The 20879-nt window shown below is 54.0% G+C and overlaps 8 protein-coding genes across 8 annotated transcripts; 2 read left to right on the top strand and 6 right to left on the bottom strand.

Moving 5' to 3' along the window:
• Positions 1 to 402: 402 nt before the first annotated feature.
• Positions 403 to 1323, bottom strand: M406DRAFT_355453 (uncharacterized protein; the record flags this gene model as incomplete). The annotated part of the gene is made up of 2 exons (XM_040923179.1): positions 1240 to 1323; positions 403 to 1046 (listed from the first exon to the last, which is right to left on the bottom strand). A coding segment is annotated over exon 2 (477 nt), but the record flags the coding sequence as incomplete, so codon positions are not given.
• A 944-nt stretch (positions 1324 to 2267) lies between these two features.
• On the bottom strand, positions 2268 to 3406 carry M406DRAFT_355452 (uncharacterized protein). The gene has a single exon (XM_040923178.1). It carries the CDS (start codon positions 3319 to 3321, stop codon positions 2329 to 2331), a length of 993 nt encoding a protein of 330 aa, XP_040778014.1. The 5' UTR covers positions 3322 to 3406; the 3' UTR covers positions 2268 to 2328.
• Positions 3393 to 4273, bottom strand: M406DRAFT_355449 (uncharacterized protein). Its single transcript, XM_040923177.1, has 2 exons — positions 4106 to 4273; positions 3393 to 3896 (listed from the first exon to the last, which is right to left on the bottom strand). The coding sequence occupies exon 2, from the start codon at positions 3792 to 3794 to the stop codon at positions 3480 to 3482; it is 315 nt and encodes a 104-aa protein (XP_040778013.1). The 5' UTR covers positions 3795 to 3896; positions 4106 to 4273; the 3' UTR covers positions 3393 to 3479.
• A 1617-nt stretch (positions 4274 to 5890) lies between these two features.
• Positions 5891 to 8064, top strand: M406DRAFT_355448 (uncharacterized protein). Its single transcript, XM_040923176.1, has 5 exons — positions 5891 to 6321; positions 6439 to 6517; positions 6610 to 6615; positions 6752 to 6943; positions 7187 to 8064. The coding sequence occupies exons 1-5, from the start codon at positions 6284 to 6286 to the stop codon at positions 7475 to 7477; spliced, it is 606 nt and encodes a 201-aa protein (XP_040778012.1). The 5' UTR covers positions 5891 to 6283; the 3' UTR covers positions 7478 to 8064.
• A 271-nt stretch (positions 8065 to 8335) lies between these two features.
• Positions 8336 to 8695, bottom strand: M406DRAFT_223645 (uncharacterized protein; the record flags this gene model as incomplete). Its single annotated transcript, XM_040915659.1, has 1 exon — positions 8336 to 8695. A coding segment is annotated over one exon (360 nt), but the record flags the coding sequence as incomplete, so codon positions are not given.
• Positions 8696 to 11043: 2348 nt separating this feature from the next.
• Positions 11044 to 11829, top strand: M406DRAFT_69219 (uncharacterized protein; the record flags this gene model as incomplete). The annotated part of the gene is made up of 1 exon (XM_040925237.1): positions 11044 to 11829. One exon carries the CDS (start codon positions 11044 to 11046, stop codon positions 11827 to 11829), a length of 786 nt encoding a protein of 261 aa, XP_040778010.1.
• A 618-nt stretch (positions 11830 to 12447) lies between these two features.
• On the bottom strand, positions 12448 to 14546 carry M406DRAFT_253127 (uncharacterized protein; the record flags this gene model as incomplete). Its single annotated transcript, XM_040916881.1, has 3 exons — positions 12448 to 12741; positions 12819 to 14264; positions 14334 to 14546. Coding segments are annotated over 3 exons (1953 nt in total), but the record flags the coding sequence as incomplete, so codon positions are not given.
• Positions 14547 to 17273: 2727 nt separating this feature from the next.
• Positions 17274 to 19074, bottom strand: M406DRAFT_106427 (uncharacterized protein). The gene has a single exon (XM_040915196.1). The coding sequence runs from the start codon at positions 18685 to 18687 to the stop codon at positions 17527 to 17529; it is 1161 nt and encodes a 386-aa protein (XP_040778008.1). The 5' UTR covers positions 18688 to 19074; the 3' UTR covers positions 17274 to 17526.
• Between the last annotated feature and the right edge of the window lie 1805 nt (positions 19075 to 20879).

Here is a 20879-nt window from a genome sequence, read left to right as displayed (position 1 = left end):
GAAATGCCGCGATGAGCCCATCATGGGCGGGTGGCCGTCATGTTGTGGGTGATTGGCGAACTGCTCGAGTTCTTCGTAGTAGGCGTCGTAGAGACCTTCCAACTCCTCCTCTATCGCGGTCCGCTTCCTGCCACATACTGAACAGCTGCAAGTGTGCTTCTGTTGCTCCTTCATCTTCTTGAGCACAGCATCCTTCTCGACCTTGACAAGGGACTTGCGGTCATCCTCGCCAAGGCCGAGCCAAAACTCCTTGATTCTCTCCCTCTCTTCCTGGGAGCTGGTGTTCCATATTCGCTCTCTCGAGATTCCGGATCCTTGGGCTGTCATGGGTTGAGACATCGACGGGGTTGGTAGGGTGTCCTCTTCATCCGCCGCGGCGCCGCCCTTCTTTTTCTTCTTTTTGGACTTCTTGGGTTTGCCAGTGGACTCGGCTACATGACCATTACTCGCGCCGTGCGTCTGGCGAAACTGACTGTCCAGGTGATTGCCCTCGTCACTGTAGTCCACTGGGTCGGGATCTCCAGATGGTCTGTGGCCTGCAGGTGATGGGGGGTTTGACGCGCCGTTGACAGCCGCGGCAGCGGCAGCCTTGGCGCGTTCTTTCTCCCGGCGCTTCTGCTTCTTGCGATTCACCGCGGCGGCGGGTCCGTTGCTGGCAGGCGGAAGAGGAGTATTGCTGATCGGTGTGTTGGCGGGCGCAACGGTGCCTGCAGTTGGCGAGGGCTGCGCGGAGCTGGGAGCAGAAGTGGTCTCGGGCAGAGTGATAAATTTTGAGCCGTCTCGATTCCTGTACTTGGCGCCCTTGCCAGTGGGAGATGCCGGTGGTTGCTGACCTACGATGGGCGCCGACGAGTTTCGAGCTCCTCCCTTGGGCTTCATGATGGGGAGCGTGTTCAGAAGAGAATGGCCACTGGTAATGTCATAGAGGAGTACGTCGGCGACAGCTCGTCTCGGTTCGAGGGAGGGGCCAAAAGGCCGGGGTGAAGACAGAAGAAGACGCTAGTGGTAAGCACGGTAGGTCGGTCGGTTGATGGATCGATCGCGTTCTACTTGGCGACGAGATGACGGTCAGTAACGATTGCGCGCGACAGAATCTGGACTGTCATCGAAGGCTGTGGATGTGGCCAGCCACAGGGTTTGAACAGCCGACGTTCTGGACGACCGTCGGCAGCTTCGAGGGGAGCTATGACGACGACTGCTGCCAGCGGCGAAGGATCGGACGGGCTCGCATGGACTGACCGCGTAGAAGAGACCAGAAGCGGGAATAGAGAACAACTTGAGCCAAGGGAATGTGTTGTGTTTTGTTGTGGTCGCGTTCGAGACCAAAGGGTGTGGCGCGAATCGTATGTGGACGAGGCAAGGGAGTTTGATTGAAGCCTGGGCAGACGCCAAATGCATTCAGCACTCGGCGTAGTGCATGCAGTGGAGGGCAGAGAGAGGAGGGGGGCAGGCAGTGAACAGCGGGTGTAGGGCAGGGCAGGGCAGACAGGGAGGGCCTAAGAGAGGAGGGGTTCCTCTTTCTTTAGGCTGTCCAACAGGTGAACAAGGGTTGTGGTGGGTTCTATTGCTCTCAACTTACTATGTACCTGGCCTGCGTCCAGACCTGAATTGGCTGCAGACGACCAAGCGACCAAATGAGAAGCACCTAAAATGGATGGATTGGCCTAGATTTCCGGTCTCATCTGGGGAGGGGACATTGTTGGATCAGCCTTGAGGCAACAAGAAGAAAGCTGTGCTGCCTCGTCTCAAGCCTTGGGGGGTAAACGAGTTGGTTGGCGGTGGTGGCTGTTGCTCAAACGGCGATTGTGAGACCGAGCAATCAATCAGTTTTCCCAGGTCGGCAAAACGGAAGGCATCTTACGCTAAGCCACGGTAAATGTTGCCCCAATGTATCCCTTGGGCGTGGCAAGGTCAGCAGGGTACGTGCTGACAACATTTGGGGGCCTCAGAGGGGTTAAAGCTGCTAGTCACGTGATGCGGTGGACGCGTCCCCTGTCATCCGAGAACCTTGAAGACTTGATCTCGAAGCTATTAGATTTCCCCTCAGTATTATTTGACCGTGCCATCAACAGCATCTGTTGTCAGAAACTGACAATGTCTCTTTCTTCTTCAAGTAATTCGAGATGGCATTTGTGTTGCCTGTATTCTATTTTGTCTTGCATAAGCGTGTCCAAGGCTCCTGTTCTTCAAAAGCTTTTGATACCACAAAGCTGCTTTCAATCACTGCATGTTGGAGATGAATCGGCACCAGGCCAAGGAAGAGGATGCCAAAGCTTGACAAGGGAGGATTGAATATTATATTCCCCTTTTACGCTATGGTTACGTCAACTAGCAAAAGGAGCCTTTGGTCCCCGTCTTGATCGCCAGCACCTGACCTCCAATGACGATATCGCCATTTACTGGCGTTGCGGCACCGCCACCAGTCGTAACATACAAGACATCAGCATCATCCTCACGTCTTCCGAATTTTGTAGACGTTGCTTCGGAGATGGCTGTCGAGTTCAAGTTTCCAGCAATGATCTGGACATGTCCCTTGTCGTCGATCCTCTGGACTGTATCCGCCCCTCCTGTCGCCATGAAGATGTTTCCCTCGCAGTCAAACGTGAAATCATCCCACTGATCATACGACGTGATCGTCTTGGCGATGACTTCAAAGTCTCCCGCCGGCGTACCATTCTTCGCATCGAGAGGGACTTTGACAAGGATGCCCTGCCCTGGGTTGTCGAAATATAGAATCTCGTCTCGAACCTTCATGCCATCTGTTCCCGCTGTTCCAAAAGCGTACAGATCTGCCGCCGCCGTGTAAGTGTTGTTGATCGCCACAGCATAATGGCCAGTGTCAGGATCCAAGCTGTAGATGGTCCCGGCCTTCACGTCACCCACGAGGAGAAGTTGCTTCGCAGCACTCGACAGCACGGTCAGGCCGTTCAAAAAGGTTGCTTCTGGTATGTCGGCGATCTTCTTCACCTGCGGCGGATCGGAGAGCACAGTATCGTTCGAGGTGATGTTCACACCGCCCAGGTCGATGCTCCAGACAGCCCATGTTCCAGCACCTGAGTCGCCTGTGGATAATGAGAAGTTCCCCGTGACCACCGCGAAGACGTCTGGCTGGTACTCGACGATGCCGCTGAGGCCAAGAATCTCGGGAAATTCGTAGACGAGGAAGATCTCTCCAGGGAGCCGGGGCTCTACAAGATAGAGCTGAGGAAGCGTGAGTGGGTTGACGAGAATCTGGCCGTTTGGTCGGACGGCTAGGTTCTCCACGTATGTGTCCCAAGGAAACTCGTACAGAGTGCTGACCGGGTCACTGAGTTGCCGCATATGAGTGCCTGGGTTCCTCGCTGCTGCCGCTGTCGCCGTCGCCGTGCAGCTCGAGAAGACACCAAGGATAGAGAGTTTATTAAACTTCATCTTGACTCAGTATTCAGGGAATGTTAGTAGTAGACCGTGTTCCTTGACCTCCCACCACATCGGCCACCTTATATACATCCTCGTTTTCGTTTGCGAACATCGTCGTCCGGAATCCTTTCACATTCACCAAAGGTGAAGATGACGTTAAAGCCGACCCTATTCATCGTCATGGTATAAAGACATAAAAACAAAAACAGAATCAATGAAAAAATTATCGCCGACGAGAGGGATTCCCCGATTTCTTGTCTCCGATGAAGTAGGATTTTCCGGCAGAAGTCACCGTACTGGTTTTCTAAAGACCGAAATGCACTAACACCCAATGCGGCGGAACAATTGGTAGAATGCTTGCAACCCAAAGAAGATGCGATTCTCAAGGACTCCATTTCCTATCTTCTTGGGTTTCCTCCTTGAAATGCATCCTGCAACAATGGCTTGCTCGTTTGAACGGTTAACTTAGCTTCTACCTCAAGTCTGACACGTCAAACCTATCCAAACTCTCAAGAGGTTAGCAGCATAACAAGTTGGGCAACCCAGATATTACCACCGCAAGCCCCAGTCCAGTCAGCCGCCCCCGTGGGCAGATTTGGTGCTAGCTGATCCACGGGGGGATGGCCGCCTTGATCATCTCTCGTGCAGCAACGAGGCGATGGGACAAAAAAGACCTTTCACATGACCATCAGATGAGCTTACTTACAGACTTCACGGACGCAACGTTCCAGTTCCTATCGAGGCAGGCAGACCAGAATAGAATCTTCGGAGCGCTGCTGCGGCTCGTATCGAAGCGTGACTGACTGATTTGACTTGACTTGGTCTCCTGGTTGCCTCGTAGCGTCGAAAAAGACATGCTTCAGCCTTAGCAGGCGACACGGACGACGACGGACTAGATTTGCTCCTATTGAATCGCCGGGCTGCCTCTCTGATCCTTTTTTGTTTCTTTCTTCCCCGTCTCACTCGGTTAAGTAGACCCGTAGCGCCAAGGCACCACCAAGGCTCGCTATAACATTAGTCACAAGCTGGAGCTGCACCAATTCATGCCGCCCAAGTCTTCTTTTTCGGGCTCATCTCATCTGGCTCCGTGCGCGAATGGACGACCTCGTGTCGTAGGCGACGGGAGCGGTTCCCCTGCCCGCCCACCCCCCCCGGGCCGTTTGCACAGCCTCAACGACCAGCTAGCGCGCCCGTATGATGAAGTGCATGGGCTGATGGGCTGGAACGGCTCTCGCGCAGTGCACACGCAGCGTTTCGCTTCCGTGGGGTCTCCACACCGCGCTGCGGGACCGGTGCAAGCTTGTGTGGATGTGAGAGAGGGAGAGAGAGAACGAGGAGGGATATGTGGACTCTGCCTCAGGATCGCCAGGCGTGGTGTTCGCGATTCGATGTCAGGGAGCGGCGTCTCCTATACGATGGACGGTCTGCTGCAGGGACCGCAGGGTTGGATGGCTGGCATGAGCCCATACGCAATGCTTTGAGAGGGGAGAGCTCAGCCGCGGACGCCTGCCGCCTCCAGCCTTTCACTTCGATCAGCACGGCCGAGCACGTTCAGAGATAGCCACGAAGTGCAGTGCCGTCCAGTCCAGTGCGAGGGTTTCAGCACCGGTTTGGTTTCTTGTCGCCAGATTGCCCTGCATGCCCCCCTCGCCCTCCTTCAACCCTAGCGACGAGCTGACGAGGCCATTGAGGTGGCATTGCAGTAGTGTATGCGTGCTCTTATCGAAAATGCCCGAGGAGCCAGGAGTAAGAGGCATCCGGTTCGTTGATCATCGTCAGCGATATTTGCATGTCCCCTGAAAGCGGCGCAGGAACTGGCCTGAGGGGGAGAAAGTTGTGTCATCGACACTGTTACTCGGTGCTGCCCTCGATTGACTATCCCGAGGGTCATGCAGGCTTCCGATAGTGTCTCTGCAGTGCCTCGGCGCGGGAGACATCATCACGAGAAAAATATTTATTTCACGTTTCCAAAATAAAAATAAAAATAGATATAAAAAAGATATGTCGTCATGATATCCTGAGCGGAATCATAGGACACGAATAATGCCCAGAGGAGGATATTGAACTGGACCCCTAGCTGAGTTCGAGCTGATACTTGGGTACTACTACTCGTAGTATGTGATACCGTAGTGGCAGTGGACAAGCAGATGTAATCTGAGTGCCCCCTGTCCCTGTCTGCGGCCTTGCTCCTCAGTGGGCTCTCCAGTTGCAAACAGGGGGGCGCAGCATGCAGCCCCAACTCCCCCAATTTAAGGCCTAGGACTTTCATATGCCGTGGGCCTGGTGCAGCCTTGGCTTTTTAGGCTTGGGCTTGGCCTGTGGAAAGCACTCTTCGAGGTTCCTTTTCCCTCCAAGTCCTCTTCCCCATGTATTTTCCTTTTCGCATCATATTCCAACCCCCCCCCCCAAATCTTGAATCCCAAACTCCAAACTTAGATCCCAGTCCGAAACATTTCTGTTCCGCCTGACATAGCCAATTCGTCCAGTTTCTTCTTTATTACTTCCAATACATTCGTGTCTATCGTTCAGGAAACAAGAATACGAAAGATTAGTACACACTCGTTCAGGCAAGGAGTGCAACATTTATTTAAGGAGAGTTGTTGGGCTGAGCAGCATCATCAATCTTCATACCTCATCAATCAATCAATCTGCAACAGCAGCAAAGACATTCCCCAACCACCCAAGCGAACCAAAACCGAACCGGCGCCCGACACCCGTCATCACCCCATTGCCCGTCCTCGATAACGAACGACAATTGCAACGAACCGACCGTCACATTAACCTCGACATAGCTTGGGATCAGTAGAGAGTATCTTCTCCTCTCTTGACAAGCGACGATACGACTCGGAACGGCGAAGGAGGGCGATATCACCTCGCACTCACGATGGCAAACGCAGGGAACTCCCAGAACGTCATACGCAGGTTCGCACACTCCCTCTCCGAGCTCCTGGCAGACAGGTCGCTCCCTTGAACGAAAGAAAAAGAAAAAGATAAACAAGGCGAGGCCCGGTACTCACACAGAAACTCTCGTGCGCACAGGAAGCTGGTGATTATCGGCGATGGAGCTTGTGGCAAGACCAGTCTGCTCAGCGTCTTCACCCTGGGTTACTTTCCTACAGTAAGTCACGCCATCTCTGAGCACCCAACCTTTCCCCCCCCCCCCCCCCCAACAAATCTCATGTTCACATGCTGACTGTTGATGCTCCGCAGCACTACGTAAGTCCGCCACCGGTTGGTCCTTGCTAACCCTGAAATCCTACCGGGCCATCCGAACCCATGAACAGCTCGCCCCACGAGAGCAAGCCGAGACACACGAACGATATCTGACAAAGAGAACGAAACATTCATACAGATCCCGACAGTCTTCGAGAACTATGTCACAGACTGCAGAGTAGATGGCAAATCAGTACAGCTGGCGCTATGGGATACAGCAGGACAGGAGGACTACGAACGGTTGCGCCCCCTGGCGTACTCCAAGGCGCATGTCATCTTGATAGGGTTTTCGGTCGACACTCCAGACTCTCTGGACAATGTCAAACACAAGGTGAGTCAACACTACCCTGTTAGGCCTGTGTGTTTTACCATCCACCTTGGGGAGAAGGGGGGGGGGGGGGGGTTGCGGACAATCGTGGAGGATGTCCGGTAGGACCGAGCAATTTCCCCTCGCGAGTCTCCACGTGGTACACTTATTTGCACATACCGATGCCGAACATCATCTCTCTGCCGATCGATATTTCCCCCATGGCTGTCGGATGTGAGGGCTGACATAAAGAGGGAATTTGCGCAGTGGATCGAAGAGGCTACGGAAAAATGCCCCAATGTGCCTATTATTCTCGTCGGGTTGAAGAAAGATCTGCGGGAAGACCCAGTCGCCATCGAGGAGATGCGAAAGAAGTCACTCCGATTCGTTACAGAACACGATGGCGAAGCTGTCGCGCGGGAGGTAGGCGCCAGGAAGTACCTCGAGTGCTCCAGTCTGAGCGGTGAGGGTGTGGATGATGTTTTCGAGGCGGCGACAAGAGCGGCTCTCTTGACCTTTGAAAAGGGCGAGGGCAACGGCTGTTGTGTTATTCTGTGAGAAGAGCGTTGAGCCAGTTTCTCGGGGTGCCGATGGGAAGAGAGGGTTCAGGCGCGTGGCTCAAGGCCGTCCCGATGCTTGTGGAAATGGTCATGGATTCATGGTCTTCTGGACTCGAATTACGACGGATAAGGGATACGAATTGAAATCGGCCGCCCGTTCGATATCATTACTCTCAACGCCCACTCAGCTTATCCAGGGGCTGCATCATGAACACACCACAGACTCTTCAAGGGAGGGGGACGAACTCGGTGTTCGACTACTTCACAACGATGCGCCACGGTGGCAGCCACACGTTTCAATGGCACATGGGGGGGACTCGCGACCACACCAGCTGAGCCCAAGTGCCATGCTGCAATATCATGTCAGAGAGGCTCCTCATGCGCCACATGGCCTACAATTTCCAGGTTCATGTGGTCGCGTGTCAGGTATGGTGGCAGCGGAATGGAATGTTGTAGAAATACCGGAGGAGGCACACAGTCGGTCTGAGCGGTTGGGACAGTTAATTGCTTCACCAACACAAAAAGGTTGAATTATAGCGTAGCAGGGTTTAACCAACTAATGTCATTCTAATTTCGATTCTCTGCACATGGAATGGTTTAGATGGTCCTCATGAACTTGTTTGGGGAAAATGTGCCTTTTGGTTGTCTGTCTCACTTGCACACCTCCTGCCACAGCATGTACAAACACACAGAGATACCTCTTCTTTCGGCCCACGGCCCATGCGTCACGGGCACCCCCCTCAACAAGAACCAACCCAGGCACACCGCAATACCCATTCAGCTGCCTTTTTATTTATTTAATTTGCCATGATTTTACATTATTCTTTTCCTTTCCCCCAAAATACCACGTTTATGACCTCTTCCACTCGTGGTTCCACGGCCTCTCGCCGGGCGTTTCCACCAGCGGCCTCGCATACTCAATTGGCACAGCGTCGGGCCCCCACACGCCCACCTTCTCCATCGACTTTCGGAACAGCCACCCCTTGGGCCGCGTGCCGGGCCCCTCGAGGTTGCGCAACGTCTCGCACGCGTGGCTCATGCTCGCGTTCATGCGCATCATCTCGCGCTCCCACTGCTCCTCCTGCTGCCGGCGAAAGAGCTGCCACGCACGGTGGATGGTCCAGTGGCGCAGGTGGCGCTGGCGCGCCATGCGCAGGGGCGGCGGGACCTGCGAGGGCGCGTACAGGAACTTCATCATGCCCGCGACCTTGGGGTCGAGCTTGCTCGCGGCCTGTGCGCGGCGCTTGCGAGCCAATGCGCGGGCGGCGGCCGGGTCGAGCTTCTTCGCAGGGGCCTTGCCGCCTGCCGCGGGCTTCTTCTTGGCCAGGCGCGCCGAGAGGGGCTGGGTGGTTGTGATGGAACGGGCGGCGGTGAATGACGATGGTAGGCGGCTGGAGGAAGGAGGGGAGGTCGCGGGCGTACTTTGGAGGAGGCCTGTGTGTAGTGGAGATGGGCGCGTGGTGCTGGTGAGCAGCGATCTGAGGAGACCGCGCATGCTGAAGGAGGATGACATCTTGGCGGGCCTGTCGTTGACGGTAATCACCTGAACGAAGGGAGGTCGCGTGTCGGTGCGCGCGTGTCGTCGTTGTGAGGTTGTGTCGACTGTCGAACACGAGGGTTTCTGCCCCGTTCCACCTAGATCGCTGTCTGACGAGGCCTCTCGAAGGCTCGAGTATGCAGCCCTCACGTCTTGCAGTCCCTTCCGCTCTCTCCCCTCACAGAAGGTCTTCTTGACTTCCAGCCGTCTTAAGAATCTGAGGAGTGACCAAGTCTCTTCCGAGTCGGATGCAGATGGCCGAAACTCTTCGAATCGGACCAGAAGATTTATCGCCAAAGAAGCTCCCTCTCTAAATCGGGTCGAGCACGTCACAGGCTATGGCGGCCGACAAAGGAAGTGGAAGAAGGATGTGTTGATCACGGCGGTTGTGGAGTTGGTAGGTTGGAACAACGAAAATGAATGGGCCTGTCATTGAAATTCCAGAAAATCTGTTTCCTGCCCAGGGGTGGTGAATGTATTAGGTAATCCAAGCTCGGCTCAGCTTTCCGGAAGGTGCCGCCTGTCCCATCCCTGCACCACCTAGACCCCCCTTGCCTTGAGGCTCCTTGAGGCTCTAATTCAACTGCCCCAACCTTCTTATTTGAGATGACAAGTCTAAAACAAAAACTGAGACTTGATCGTCGTCTGCTCCCAAGCTAGGACCCTTTGGGCTCATTTCCAACATCATCGGAAACTTCTTGAACAGTCATTCGTGGGCAGGTGATGGCCAAGCTTGAATGCTCCTGGCGCCTGTACTTGGATGACGCTGTCATTTACCCTGGGCATCTTTCAAGTAGACTCTCTGTGCTTTAGATAGAACTCTCAGCCTCTTGAAATCCTTGGTGTGTCATGCCAAATCACTGACTTAGTCTCCGTGTCATGCATGGCAGAGTGTCTCTTTCTTGGGATATTCGGTACTTCTTGAGGATATGCCTCGATTAGATATTCGTTAGATCAGCACTCACTCACAGGCAGGATGGTCATATAATCTAGAAGCTATAGAGAACGAGTCAAACCAGCTAGCTTGAATAAAACACGCTCATACAGGATGTGCATTTTGAGCAATGATTGTATAGTTGATGACAACAAGACTCCCATATTGCCTAATAAGTACCAAATACGTAAGTAGTTGGGTGAGCGTGTGTTTGTTTACGAAACCAATTCCATGGGCTTGATCGCAAGGCTAGAGGCATCAATGATGCACAACATATGGAGTAGTCTTTCTTCGTCCTATGCCAGAAAAAGAAACGGTATTACATTTCTTTGAATGAAAGGCAGCCCTTACCAAATAGGCACTAACATCTACATAATTACTACAGATAGCCAGGGAGATTGTTTGTACAAGACTATTATGTGCTCCTCTGGCCTAGTAATTAGCTGGCTTGACCATTAGTCTGTAGTTCCAAGTGTGCAGGTAATAAGAGTCACATTCTTCACTAGGCGTCCTAGTCTAGGCGTCCTAGTACAGCACTTTTGTTCTCCCTACCATCTAGATTCACTGCTAACTGTCCTAACTTTACTATTACATTCTACAACTAGGGTAGCAATATACACCAAGGTGAATAGCTTCACAGGCTGGTTTCAGAGCCAGTGTCCTAGAGCACACACTTTGCTCAAGTCTTGACCTCAGCAATCTGAATAACGCTATCATCATCATGCACTCCTGTGGTATGAGTGTGCTTCTTGGAACAGCATATATAGAAATGTTGTCCCCAGCATAATCTTGTACTCTTTCTCTTGTTCTGGTGTGCTCAACCCCGATTACAACACAGCACACCAAGAAGAACAATTCTGAAGAACTACTGAACTTTGACTACAACCAAATTCTGAACAGACCACCAAGACTACTCTGATCAGACACCAAGACCACAAAGCAGCTTTCATAGCACTGGAAGCAACCATTGAACAACAAGAACACCAACTCGATTTTGACAGAAGAGGCTTCGATGAAGCCATACAAACACCATTGCAGACACAAAGAACAACCACCAACGATCAAAAGAACCCACACACAGAGAACAGTCACAATGTTCTCCACAATCACTATGTTGGCCTCCAAGGCCAGGGCAGCATGCTCTAACACCATCACCACCACCACTAATAACAACAACAAGAAGACACTGGGTTGGACCCTCTACACGGACGACCGCCCTCCCACACCATACCCGGGGCGGAGTGCCTCCAACACCACAGACACAAGCCCAAGACCGGACACAACCTCACTGTCCACCACACAAACATCCCACCCCGCATACCAAGCCCGGCGCCCTCCCTCCCCCTACCCCGGACGAGGAGAGCGCCCTCCCAGCAAGAGCCCCTTCCACCGCATATGTAAAAGGCTCGCCTCCAGAAGGAAGAGCGAGACCTCAACTCACCACCGCCCGCCCATTAGCCACCACACGCCCGCCAACCAGGGCCTCCAGCTCAGCCGGTCCGACCTCCACCGCCCAAGACACCTCGTCTACGCCGACGAGGACCCGGACGTCCCGCTCCTGGACCTCGGCGAGCCCCTGGTGCGGGTCCCCAGCAACCCGTTCCGCGTCTCGCCCGCCCAAAAGACCTCCTTCATGCTGTCGGCCTATACCGCGGGCATCGTGAGCTCGGAGCCCGCCCTGGTCATCGGGCCCGACGAGAAGGACGAGGGAGAAGGAGAAAAAGAAGAAGAGCAGCGACACGAGGGATGGCTCAGGCGCAGGCTTCGTCTCCGTAGGCTGCGGAGTGTGGTGCACCATCTCTATAACCTGGGACGGCGGATTCATGACCCCTGGACACCTGATATGAGGGGTGACTATTCAGATGATGAGGAGTGGTGACTAATGACTGGTGGACAATAGCCTTGACGGATAGAGGATAGAGACTCTTAAGTATTAGAACATGGTTTGCTTTTCTTTAGACTACACGCACGGACTACGTTGGGTTTGCATTGGATTTTGGCTTTCAGGAGTTTGCTTTTTAGGGTTTGGCTTTTCGGAGTTTGGTTTGGACTTGGTAAGGGTCACTAGGGACAGGACAGAAACATACTTGACTATGGAATGCGAGTGCAAGATGGTTCGTACAGGTAGCAGAATACGAAAGCACCTCATACAATAAACGTTGGATTCACAGTAGCTTCTTCATCACATGTCGGTATCATTATCCTATTTAACTACCCTAATGCGCAGAAAGAATCGCATACACGAGATGAAATAAACCAAACATTCAACGTGCATACTTCGTAATCGTATACCCCATCCAAGAAAAGACGGGGAAACCAGAAATCAAACCCAAATACTGCTTTTCCAGACACATCATCATAAACAATGAAAAGAGTAAGAGAAACATTGAAGGAAGCAGTACAAGGCCATATCGAACTTCACCCGCTCAAGTTAACAGCCAAAAGGAGCGAGGCATTATTAATCAATCAAACTTGAGAGAAATTGAGCGCTCAGCCTCTATTTCTTCTTCTTACCACCACCCAGGATGGAGCCGAGGCCAAGGCTGTCCAGGACCTTGTTCAGGCCCAGAGAGCCCAAAAGGCCATCAAGGATACCGCCGAGGCCGAGGCCATGCAGCAGGCGGCCGACGATACCCAGGACACCGCTGAGAAGCAGGCCGACGGCGGCAATAATCTGGAAGAGGGGCTCGCCCAGGAGACCCCAGAGAGGGTTGAGCTCCTTCTTGGCGTGAGGCATACCCTCGAGCTTGCGCTTGGCGCCCTCGATGGTCTCGGTGACATGCTCAGTAAGCTGTTGGGGAGGGTTGAATGTTAGTCTCTCACGATATACAAAAGTCCTCCCTTTTGGGTTCAAGTGTAATAACATACCTCCTTAATAATCTCGGCAAGGTGGAACTCCTCAGGAGAAGCCTCACGAGTGCCAGACTTGTGCTTGGCGTTGGCCTGGATGTGGCCATCAGGGTCGAGACCACGGATGACACCGTGGGCCTCGCGGAGGATGTTTCCACCCTCCTCGATCAAGGGGCGAACCTCCTTGACGAGGGCCTCTTCGTCACGGTCTTCCTCAGCCTTGCTCTCCTCGACCTGAATGCGGTTGGTGATCATCTTGCAGATGGGCTTGATCTTGTCGAGGCATTGCTCGAGGGCCATGGACATCTGGATGGCGAGCTTCTTGTCTTGCTCCCTCTGCACACGAGCCTCCTTCTCCTCCTCAGTCTCGCCCACTTCCTCCTCGTGAATGTCAGAGAGGAGGTTCACATGTCCGACAGTCATGCCCTTAGAGTTGATGACATCGCCGTCGTCGTCAATCTCCTTGCCGGCGCAGATGTGCGGGTCACCGCTGGTCAGCTTAGCGATGACGTTACCGTGCTTGTCGACGACATTGCCGTCGTTGTTGACGTGCAGGCCAGCCAGAGGTCCCTTCTCCTTCTCGACCTCAACCTCGGGCTCGGGCTCCCAGCGCTCAGCATGGCCCAGCACATTGCCGTTACGGTCAAGGACATCACCATCCTCGTCGACGGAGCGGCCAGCGAGAACCTTGGGGTCGCCAGTGACAAGACGACCGACAATATCGCCGCTGGGGGTCACAACGGTGCCATCCTTGGCGACAGTCAGACCTGAGAGCTCAGCGAAGGGGCCTTCCTTGGACCCCTCACGCTCGCCCTCGCTGACAAGCTCGGCGTGGCCTAGGACATCACCAGACTCGCTGACGATCTCACCGTTCTTGTTGCACATGCGACCAACCATCTTCTTCGGGTCGCCGTCAACAACACGGCCATAGATGACACCAGACGAGTCGACAACATTGCCAGCCTTGTTGACACGCTTGCCAGCGAGGATGGACAGGTCAACAGGGGCCTCAGGCTCAGCCTCCTCAGGCTCCTCCTCCTCCCAGCGCTCAGCCTTGCCGATGACATTGCCGGACTTGTCGAGAACTTCACCATCAGCGTCGACAGTCTTGCCCTGCAGCACCTTCAGGTCGCCTTCAATGACCTTGCCGACGGTCTGGCCCTCCCACTGAACCCAACCCTTGCCATCGATAACGTTGCCCTCGAAAGACTCGAAGGGCTTGGGCTCAAGCAGGTCCTGGAGCTCGTTGTCGGGGATGGGCTCGGCACGGCCAATCTCCTTGCCGCTGTCGTTCCAGATGATGCCGTTCTCGTCGACCTTACGGCCGATCAAGTGCTGTGTAATGCCCGAGATGATGCGGCCGATAGCCTGACCCTTCTCGTTGACGACATTGCCCAGCTTGTTGACCTTGCAGTCCTTGAGGATGGAGTAGTCAACCTCGGCAGGCTCGGCGGTGGTGTTGGTCTCATAACCCGTGGCTGAGGTCAGGACCGTCTGCTGATCATCCTCGGGGATACCTTGTTGACCCTCGACGCCCTCGGCGCCTTCGGCGCCCTCTGGGAGCTGCCCTTGCTCCTGACCCTCGGCGTTGACGCCCTCGGGAAGGTTCTCGCCCTCGGGAATCTGACTGGTAGGCACCTCGGACTGCTCCAGGCCAGCCTGAGTCTCACCTTCAGGCAGCTCGGTGGTCTCGCCAGCCTCCTCGCCCTCAGCACGAGGGGTCTCGACGCCCTCCTGCTCGAGGTCTCCTACACGCAGACGAGAGTTGTCAGCTGCATGGGTGATAGAATCGTCGGGCCGCAGCTCTTCACTCTCGGGCAAGCCCTCACCTTCGGTGAAATCCTCTCCGGCCTCTGTAAACCCGGTGTCGCCCGGCTGCTTGGCGGTCGTGGTGTGTCCCCACGTAGCCGTCTCGCTCTGGCGCCCATCAGGTGTCTCCTCAGGCGTGTCCTCCTCGTCTTCCTCCGTGCTGGTCTGCGCCGTCTCCTCGCCCTCAGGCAGGGTCAAGCTTTCGCCTCCAGGCTGGCTCTGCTGCTCCTGGAGCTGGCGCACGGAATCGGGCACACCCGAGGCGGCACCGGTACCAGTAGCACTGGCAGCCTTGCTGCCCGCGCCGCCCAGAGAAGAAGCGACGTTCTTGGCGCCGGAAAAGAAACTGCCGATGCGGGAGCCTGTCTGGGACTTGGTCTGCTCGGTCTGCTCGCCAGCCTGGTCAGCAGCACCTTCGGCGGGCTCGGTAAGATCCTTGCCCTCATCCTCGGGGCTATCGCCCTCGTCGCCCTTCTTGGAGGACTGAGCCTTCTCCGTCACGGACTCTGCGCCCTCGTTGGCCTCAGAGATGACAGAGGGGTCCTTTCCTGTGCGGCTGAAGCTCCTGTTGGAGCCTGGGCCCTGGACGGAGACGGGCTGCTCGTCTTCGTACTTGACGGACTTGTTGCCGCTGACAGACTCTGGGTTGCGCATGGCAGACGCCCTGGACTGTGATGTCTGAGACGCGCCGTCATCCTTGAGGCGAATTGGGGTGGGCGAGCCCTGAGCCTCGGAGCCCAGCTGCTCGGGATCCTGGGTACCCTTCTCAAGTTGGGTCTGGGCGCCCGAGGCAGCCTCAGATGTTCCCTTGACCGAGTCGCCGCCAGGCTTGTTCTTGCCCCATGGCCAGCCTCCGGGTGGGTTTGAGTCCGCCATGTTGATGTTCTTGTTTACTTTTTAAGAGAGAAGAATGAGAAAAAACGTTACTGCAAAATGATGGTGATGCAGCAGTAACGTGACGTTGAGGATATGGTTGTGTGGTGGTGATGGGTGGTGTGTGTAGTAAGATGGGTGGTATCAAGTAAAGTGTGGATGGGAGATGTAGTGCGACGTTATGATTATGATGATGATGGTTGTCTTGGTGTGTTGTGTTGTAAATTATGAAATTCAAAAGAGAATGTCCATCTCAAGGCTGTGTGCCAAAAGCGCGATGGCAGCTTATATCCCCATCACCTCTGGCCCAAAAGGAAAGAGCGATGATGGTTAGGAGGACCCTTAGAACCAAGATTCCCCACCATAGCTTCAAGCTGTCAACGACGATGGTCCCCGAGGGACGTCATCAGCGGCCTGGCAGGATGAGAAGCAGCCCTCATCTCTACGTCACAGCCACAGTTTCTTGGCCCATCTCGATCGGCACGGGCACAAGGCAGGCCAGGGACTGGGGGGATCATCACGCAACAAAACTCTTCTGTGGCACATACTGCACTGTACAGTCAAGGTCATAGCCACATAAGCTTCTAGTGTGTGTGAGGATGCAGAAGGAGGGGGAGGGGGCGGCAAACAGAAGAACATGGCTGGCGTGCCAGTGTGTAGTGCAGCTTGGCCGGGGCCAGCCAAGCCAACACTCCAGGATGACTTCATCGACGACTGATAATGAGGACGGCAACACGTAGTGACTGGACAAGATAGGGTTTAGTGTGGGCTAATGCCTGCACAAATCACGTCTAGAGAGGCAAAAAGAGAGAAACAAGACCCAGGGCAAACTGTTCCAACGTTCAGCCGCCTCGTCTTTTGTGGAGGTGAAAGGAAGGGGGGAGGGGGGTGGATTCGATGTCCAACGTTGTCATCCTACATAGAAAATTGTACTGTAGAGTACATCATGCTATAGTAAACTTGTACTAAGGCATGCTGTATAGTATGTCTCAGTTCAGGCTGCTGGGGAGGGGCCAAAAGAAAGGATGGAGAGAGTATAGTGTATCTGTTGTGAGATGATGAGACCAAGAGTGTGTGTACCATAGTACGTGTAAGCCAAATATGGGGCTTTGGGCCTAGCTGCCGGTGTAAGACGATTGGCCAGCCCCACCTATGGGAGATCATCAAACCCCTCCCCACCCCGCCCCCCTGCCCTCTTCGTCAGGGTGGGATCGGCCACAGCAAGAGGAGAGGGGGGAGGAAACAGGTTATTTTCCCACATGTGGCTTGTTTGCTCGTTGGTTTGGCCTCGTGTGTGGCGAAGAACTTACACAATGATGAGCGCAGACCGAGCCCAGACGGTCCACTGAGACGAGCCGGGGAGCCCACCTTCTTCTTTGCAGTTGCGCTGTGGATCTACGTTTGATGTGCCGATCGGCGGGTCCCAAGGGTACCTGTGATACTTTTGATACATAGTACTGTAGGAATTAAAGAGCTCTTGCTTCTTCTTCTCCTCTTGATTCTACGTCATCTGCCCGTCAGCCCTCCTTTCTTCGGCCGAGTCCTTCGGGATGTCTGGGGGTTTTACTGATCCATCGTTCGGAGGCAGGCAGGGGGGGAAGAGTTGGGTGAAAACCTGTTTGGAGTCTCATTCTATTACTTTTCCCCTTCTTTTGTTCCTTTTCTTCCACTTTGGCTCGTTCGTCTTCCCGAACGAGTGAATCACCACTGTGTTTTCACGGCTGAGACTACCACCTTGAGATTCTTTCGACTTGGTCTTCCATTGCTTATTGTGCTTTTACACACCCCCCTCATATATTATCACTTATATTACTATACGCGAGCACACAAACCTGTGATGCTTTGGACGTTACCACACTGAACTCGAACTAAAATCTCCGACCCAGCCACACGATACCACCACGCCTCGACTCCCTTTGAAACGTTCTCCTATTTCTTAAGCCATGACCCGTTCTCACCGCCTAACGCCTCTTGTCGTACCTTCCAGAACCACCCACCCTCCCCCTGACATATCATGACATACACGACTTGACTGACCATGTGACTATTCAAACACTATCTTGGGCCGGCGCGGTTGACCTGCGCTGTTAAACACAGTAGGGATGCGGATCGTGAGCTGGATACCCTCCGTTGTCGACTTGACGTCCAGGAAGATATCCGATGGGCTGAGGGCTGGGTCCTCCTTCCTGTGGCTCTGCGCGTTCTCCCGTGGCCGCCTCGCCTCCTTGGGAGAAGACGGCTCGGCCTCGGGCGCTTCTTCATCTTCGGCTTGTCGCGATGCTTCTCCTCCAGCCGCCGGCTCCAGGGGGCCGGTCGTCTTCTTCCCCTTCGTCCTTGTCCTCCCCTCCCCTGTCTCGCTGTCAGGGGCGTATTCGGCAGCTTTCTTCCCGAAGCCTGAGATATTATCATGGAAGGATCCCACGTTGTTCCCTTCAGCATCGAGGATATTTCCAAAAGGATCCACTCGCAGCCCGCCGGGTCCCTTGCCGGCGGCGGCCATAGCCTTCATGACCTCTGCCAGGCTCCAGGTAGGAACTTCCGTCCTGGTCTGCTTGTCACGGTCGTCTCCAGCCCCGAGTGCAGCTACATATCCTAGGAGCTCGCCATCGTCCCCAAGCACATCGCCTCTGGCATTGGAAATCTCACGCCCAACCATGGATGGTAAGTCCCCTTCCACGCGCCCGAGGACGTTTCCATTGATGTCCACAATGTCACCAAACTCGTCGATCTTCTTTCCCACGAGATACTCCTTGGACGCCTCGTGCACAGGCATCTTTCCTTGTTGTGGCAGCGGTCCTTCACCAGATGGTGGGGGTGTAGATTGCGCTTCAGCAGAAGATTGTATAGGTTGTACAGAGGGTATGCTGGGTATTTTAGGTATAGGTGAGACGTAGGCCGGACTGTCCTTGGACGTCTTTCTCCGTAAGTTAGCCTTGGGTGGTCGTAGCGTTGGTTGTTGTTGTTGCTGTTGCTTCTGCTGCTGCTCTGTGTAATCATCTGGGAGCTCTTCCACCTCGATCTCGTCGTCCTTGGCATGGTGCTTTGGCTCGTCATTTGCTGGCTGATCACCAGCATGGCTGCCATCGTCACTCTCCATCTCGGACAGTGCAGTCTTGTAGCCCACCTCTCCGTCCGAAGCTGGCTCAACAGGAAGCATAACAGAGCCCCGCAGGGTTCCTTGATGAGATGCCTTGATATCGGGCATTGATTGTGGGTGCGGGATTCACCACCCAGCCGGGGCAGCGGAGACTTTGACGTTCTGCACCTCAGCAGTGAGACCAGGCAAGACAAGCTGGGGTGGCCGCTGTATGTAGATGGATCCTGCCAAGGGGATGGATCAAAGCTTCGCTGCAGATTGAAGTTTGCCGCGCCGCGTGGTGTAGCGATGGGGGAAAGTGACGCGTCTCAAGGCTCGGGCGCGAAAATTGTGCAGATTGTGAGTAAGTGAGCCAGTGTCTGTGTGAGAAGAATGTAAGAGAGTATGGCACACTACGTCACTGGTGACAAGTCAGCACCGCACAGTACACTGTATTGAGAGCGTTCTAGACTCCTCAGGAACGAATAGAATAGCGATGGGGTTGGCTGACTGGTGGGTAAATTGTGACACAGACAGGTCGGATGTGCGATGAAAATACAGTACGGAGCTCGGCACCGAAGAAGGTAAAACGTATAAGGCCTGGGGCGGGAATGGAAGAACAAAAATTTGCCCATAGTCTTGCCTCTTTCTCTGAAACACTGGAGAGAAGGAGGAAGAAGTGGGAGGGGGGTCAAGCCACCTGTGCTGTGCCAACGGATCCACCATCTGGGTCGCAAGATGACATCAGCTTTTTGACATGTTGTCGGTTTTGGGAGGGGAAAAGATGGGACGTGTTGATCGATGCCTGCAAAACAAGCCACACGAGGCAGGCGCACACACACGTACGCTGCGGTAGACCCTGTCCAGACCCACAGTAGCTTCCTTAGTAGTTCTGGTCCACTTGAGCTAGGTTCGTCCGCCGATGGGGGAATGTTGGCAGCTGGCTACTCTCTGGTGAACCACACACAACAACTGGCAGCATTCTTGACTGAGCTTGAAGTTTGGCCATTGTGACTGGTGAGTGGTGTGGAAAAGTACGTAGATTTCAAGTTACCAGAGAAGCACCCATAGCAGCACAGAGCGAGCGATCGAGAGAAAGAGGTGCGTGTATTTTGTTGACAGAAAGACAAGGAATTGGACATGGTCATATCTACAATTTCAGACGATACTCTTCCCAGACACTGGCAATGCAAGTATGAACTTGGTCCTTTCTCAAGACCGCAAGAGAAACAGCATGGACCAAAAAATTCAAAGACCCAAGAGATGCACTGAAGGTTGTTGGCCTGTGCTGTCATCAGTGGGCCATGCGCGGCATTGCCAGTCGTGCCAGTCGATCTACCGCCGTTAGGATCTAGATAGACGATCACTCCTTGAGTTTGGCAGAGTGGGCTGCGGAGGCTCTACCATGAAAATCGCTAAAGACGTGCCATAGGGGGCGCGTCACTTCTCCTTGCAGCGTCCTAGCCACATCATGTCGTGGTAGCCATTGGCCATTTCATCACCAGCCACAGCCACAGTGGACGTCAAGGGGTTCCTCTGAACTGTTATCCATGATAGTAACGTGAACCGTTGCAACTAACGAATACAGCTCAAGAGACTAACCTTTCGCCAACTCCAAGTTGCCAGCATAATGAATGAATGAATCATGATGATGTCGCTACTGCTGCTCAAAATGCTTCTACCCAAGGGTTGTTGGTATATACTGTAATACATACAAGGAACTACCATAATCATAGTTTTCTGTGGCTTGCGCGGCAATTCGCAAAAGATTCATCAACCCGCGCACATCAAATTTAATTTCTCCAGATTAAGTTTGGTTTTTCTAGTAGCGGAGCCTCCCGCGGATTGCGCACATCGAGCGGGTAGCAGCACGGGCTGAGCTTTCATCACACGCTATCCACAATACCCGTTGTGTACCTTGGTATGATCGCCAGAGTCTTGCCGCCGGGCCTAAACTAGACTTGCTCCAGTGTAAAACTTGGAGGCTTAAGCCACCGCGGCTTATTCATCGGGGACGAGAACCATTGCCCCAATTAACTCCAAGCAAACTCGTAGAGGATGCCATACAAGTCGTCGGTCGTCCTAGGCATGGTCAATCCTCCGAGACCTGTACTAGTACCTACTGCAAGCTTGCTTTGTCTGATCAAATGCTGCCATGGTAAATCGCGAGGGACGAGGTGCTGCAAGGAAAATCTCGTTTCCTGAAAGAGAGGGATTATTCTGGCCTGTACGGCGTGTCTTCGGCGGCTATCGCGAGAGGATGAAAGAGAAAAAAGACAGTAGTACAATTGAGTTGGGGTCTGCCTGTATCAAAGGCCCAG

This window comes from Cryphonectria parasitica (assembly GCF_011745365.1).
Source record: "Cryphonectria parasitica EP155 unplaced genomic scaffold M406scaffold_3, whole genome shotgun sequence".
NCBI classification, from domain to species: Eukaryota; Fungi; Ascomycota; class Sordariomycetes; order Diaporthales; family Cryphonectriaceae; genus Cryphonectria; species Cryphonectria parasitica.
Note: the sequence above shows the minus strand (reverse complement) of the source record. Positions and strands in the feature narration are given on the sequence as shown.

Bases quoted from the DNA above. Each gene is read 5' to 3' on its own strand.
- M406DRAFT_355452 (XM_040923178.1), bottom strand. From the start codon at position 3,321: ATGCGGCAACTCAGTGACCCGGTCAGCACTCTGTACGAGTTTCCTTGG.
- M406DRAFT_355449 (XM_040923177.1), bottom strand. From the start codon at position 3,794: ATGGAGTCCTTGAGAATCGCATCTTCTTTGGGTTGCAAGCATTCTACC.
- M406DRAFT_355448 (XM_040923176.1), top strand. From the start codon at position 6,284: ATGGCAAACGCAGGGAACTCCCAGAACGTCATACGCAG. The intron at 6,322-6,438 runs GTTCGCACACTC...TCGTGCGCACAG, and splicing joins TCCCAGAACGTCATACGCAG to GAAGCTGGTGATTATCGGCG. The intron at 6,944-7,186 runs GTGAGTCAACAC...GAATTTGCGCAG, and splicing joins TGGACAATGTCAAACACAAG to TGGATCGAAGAGGCTACGGA.
- M406DRAFT_106427 (XM_040915196.1), bottom strand. From the start codon at position 18,687: ATGCCCGATATCAAGGCATCTCATCAAGGAACCCTGCGGGGCTCTGTT.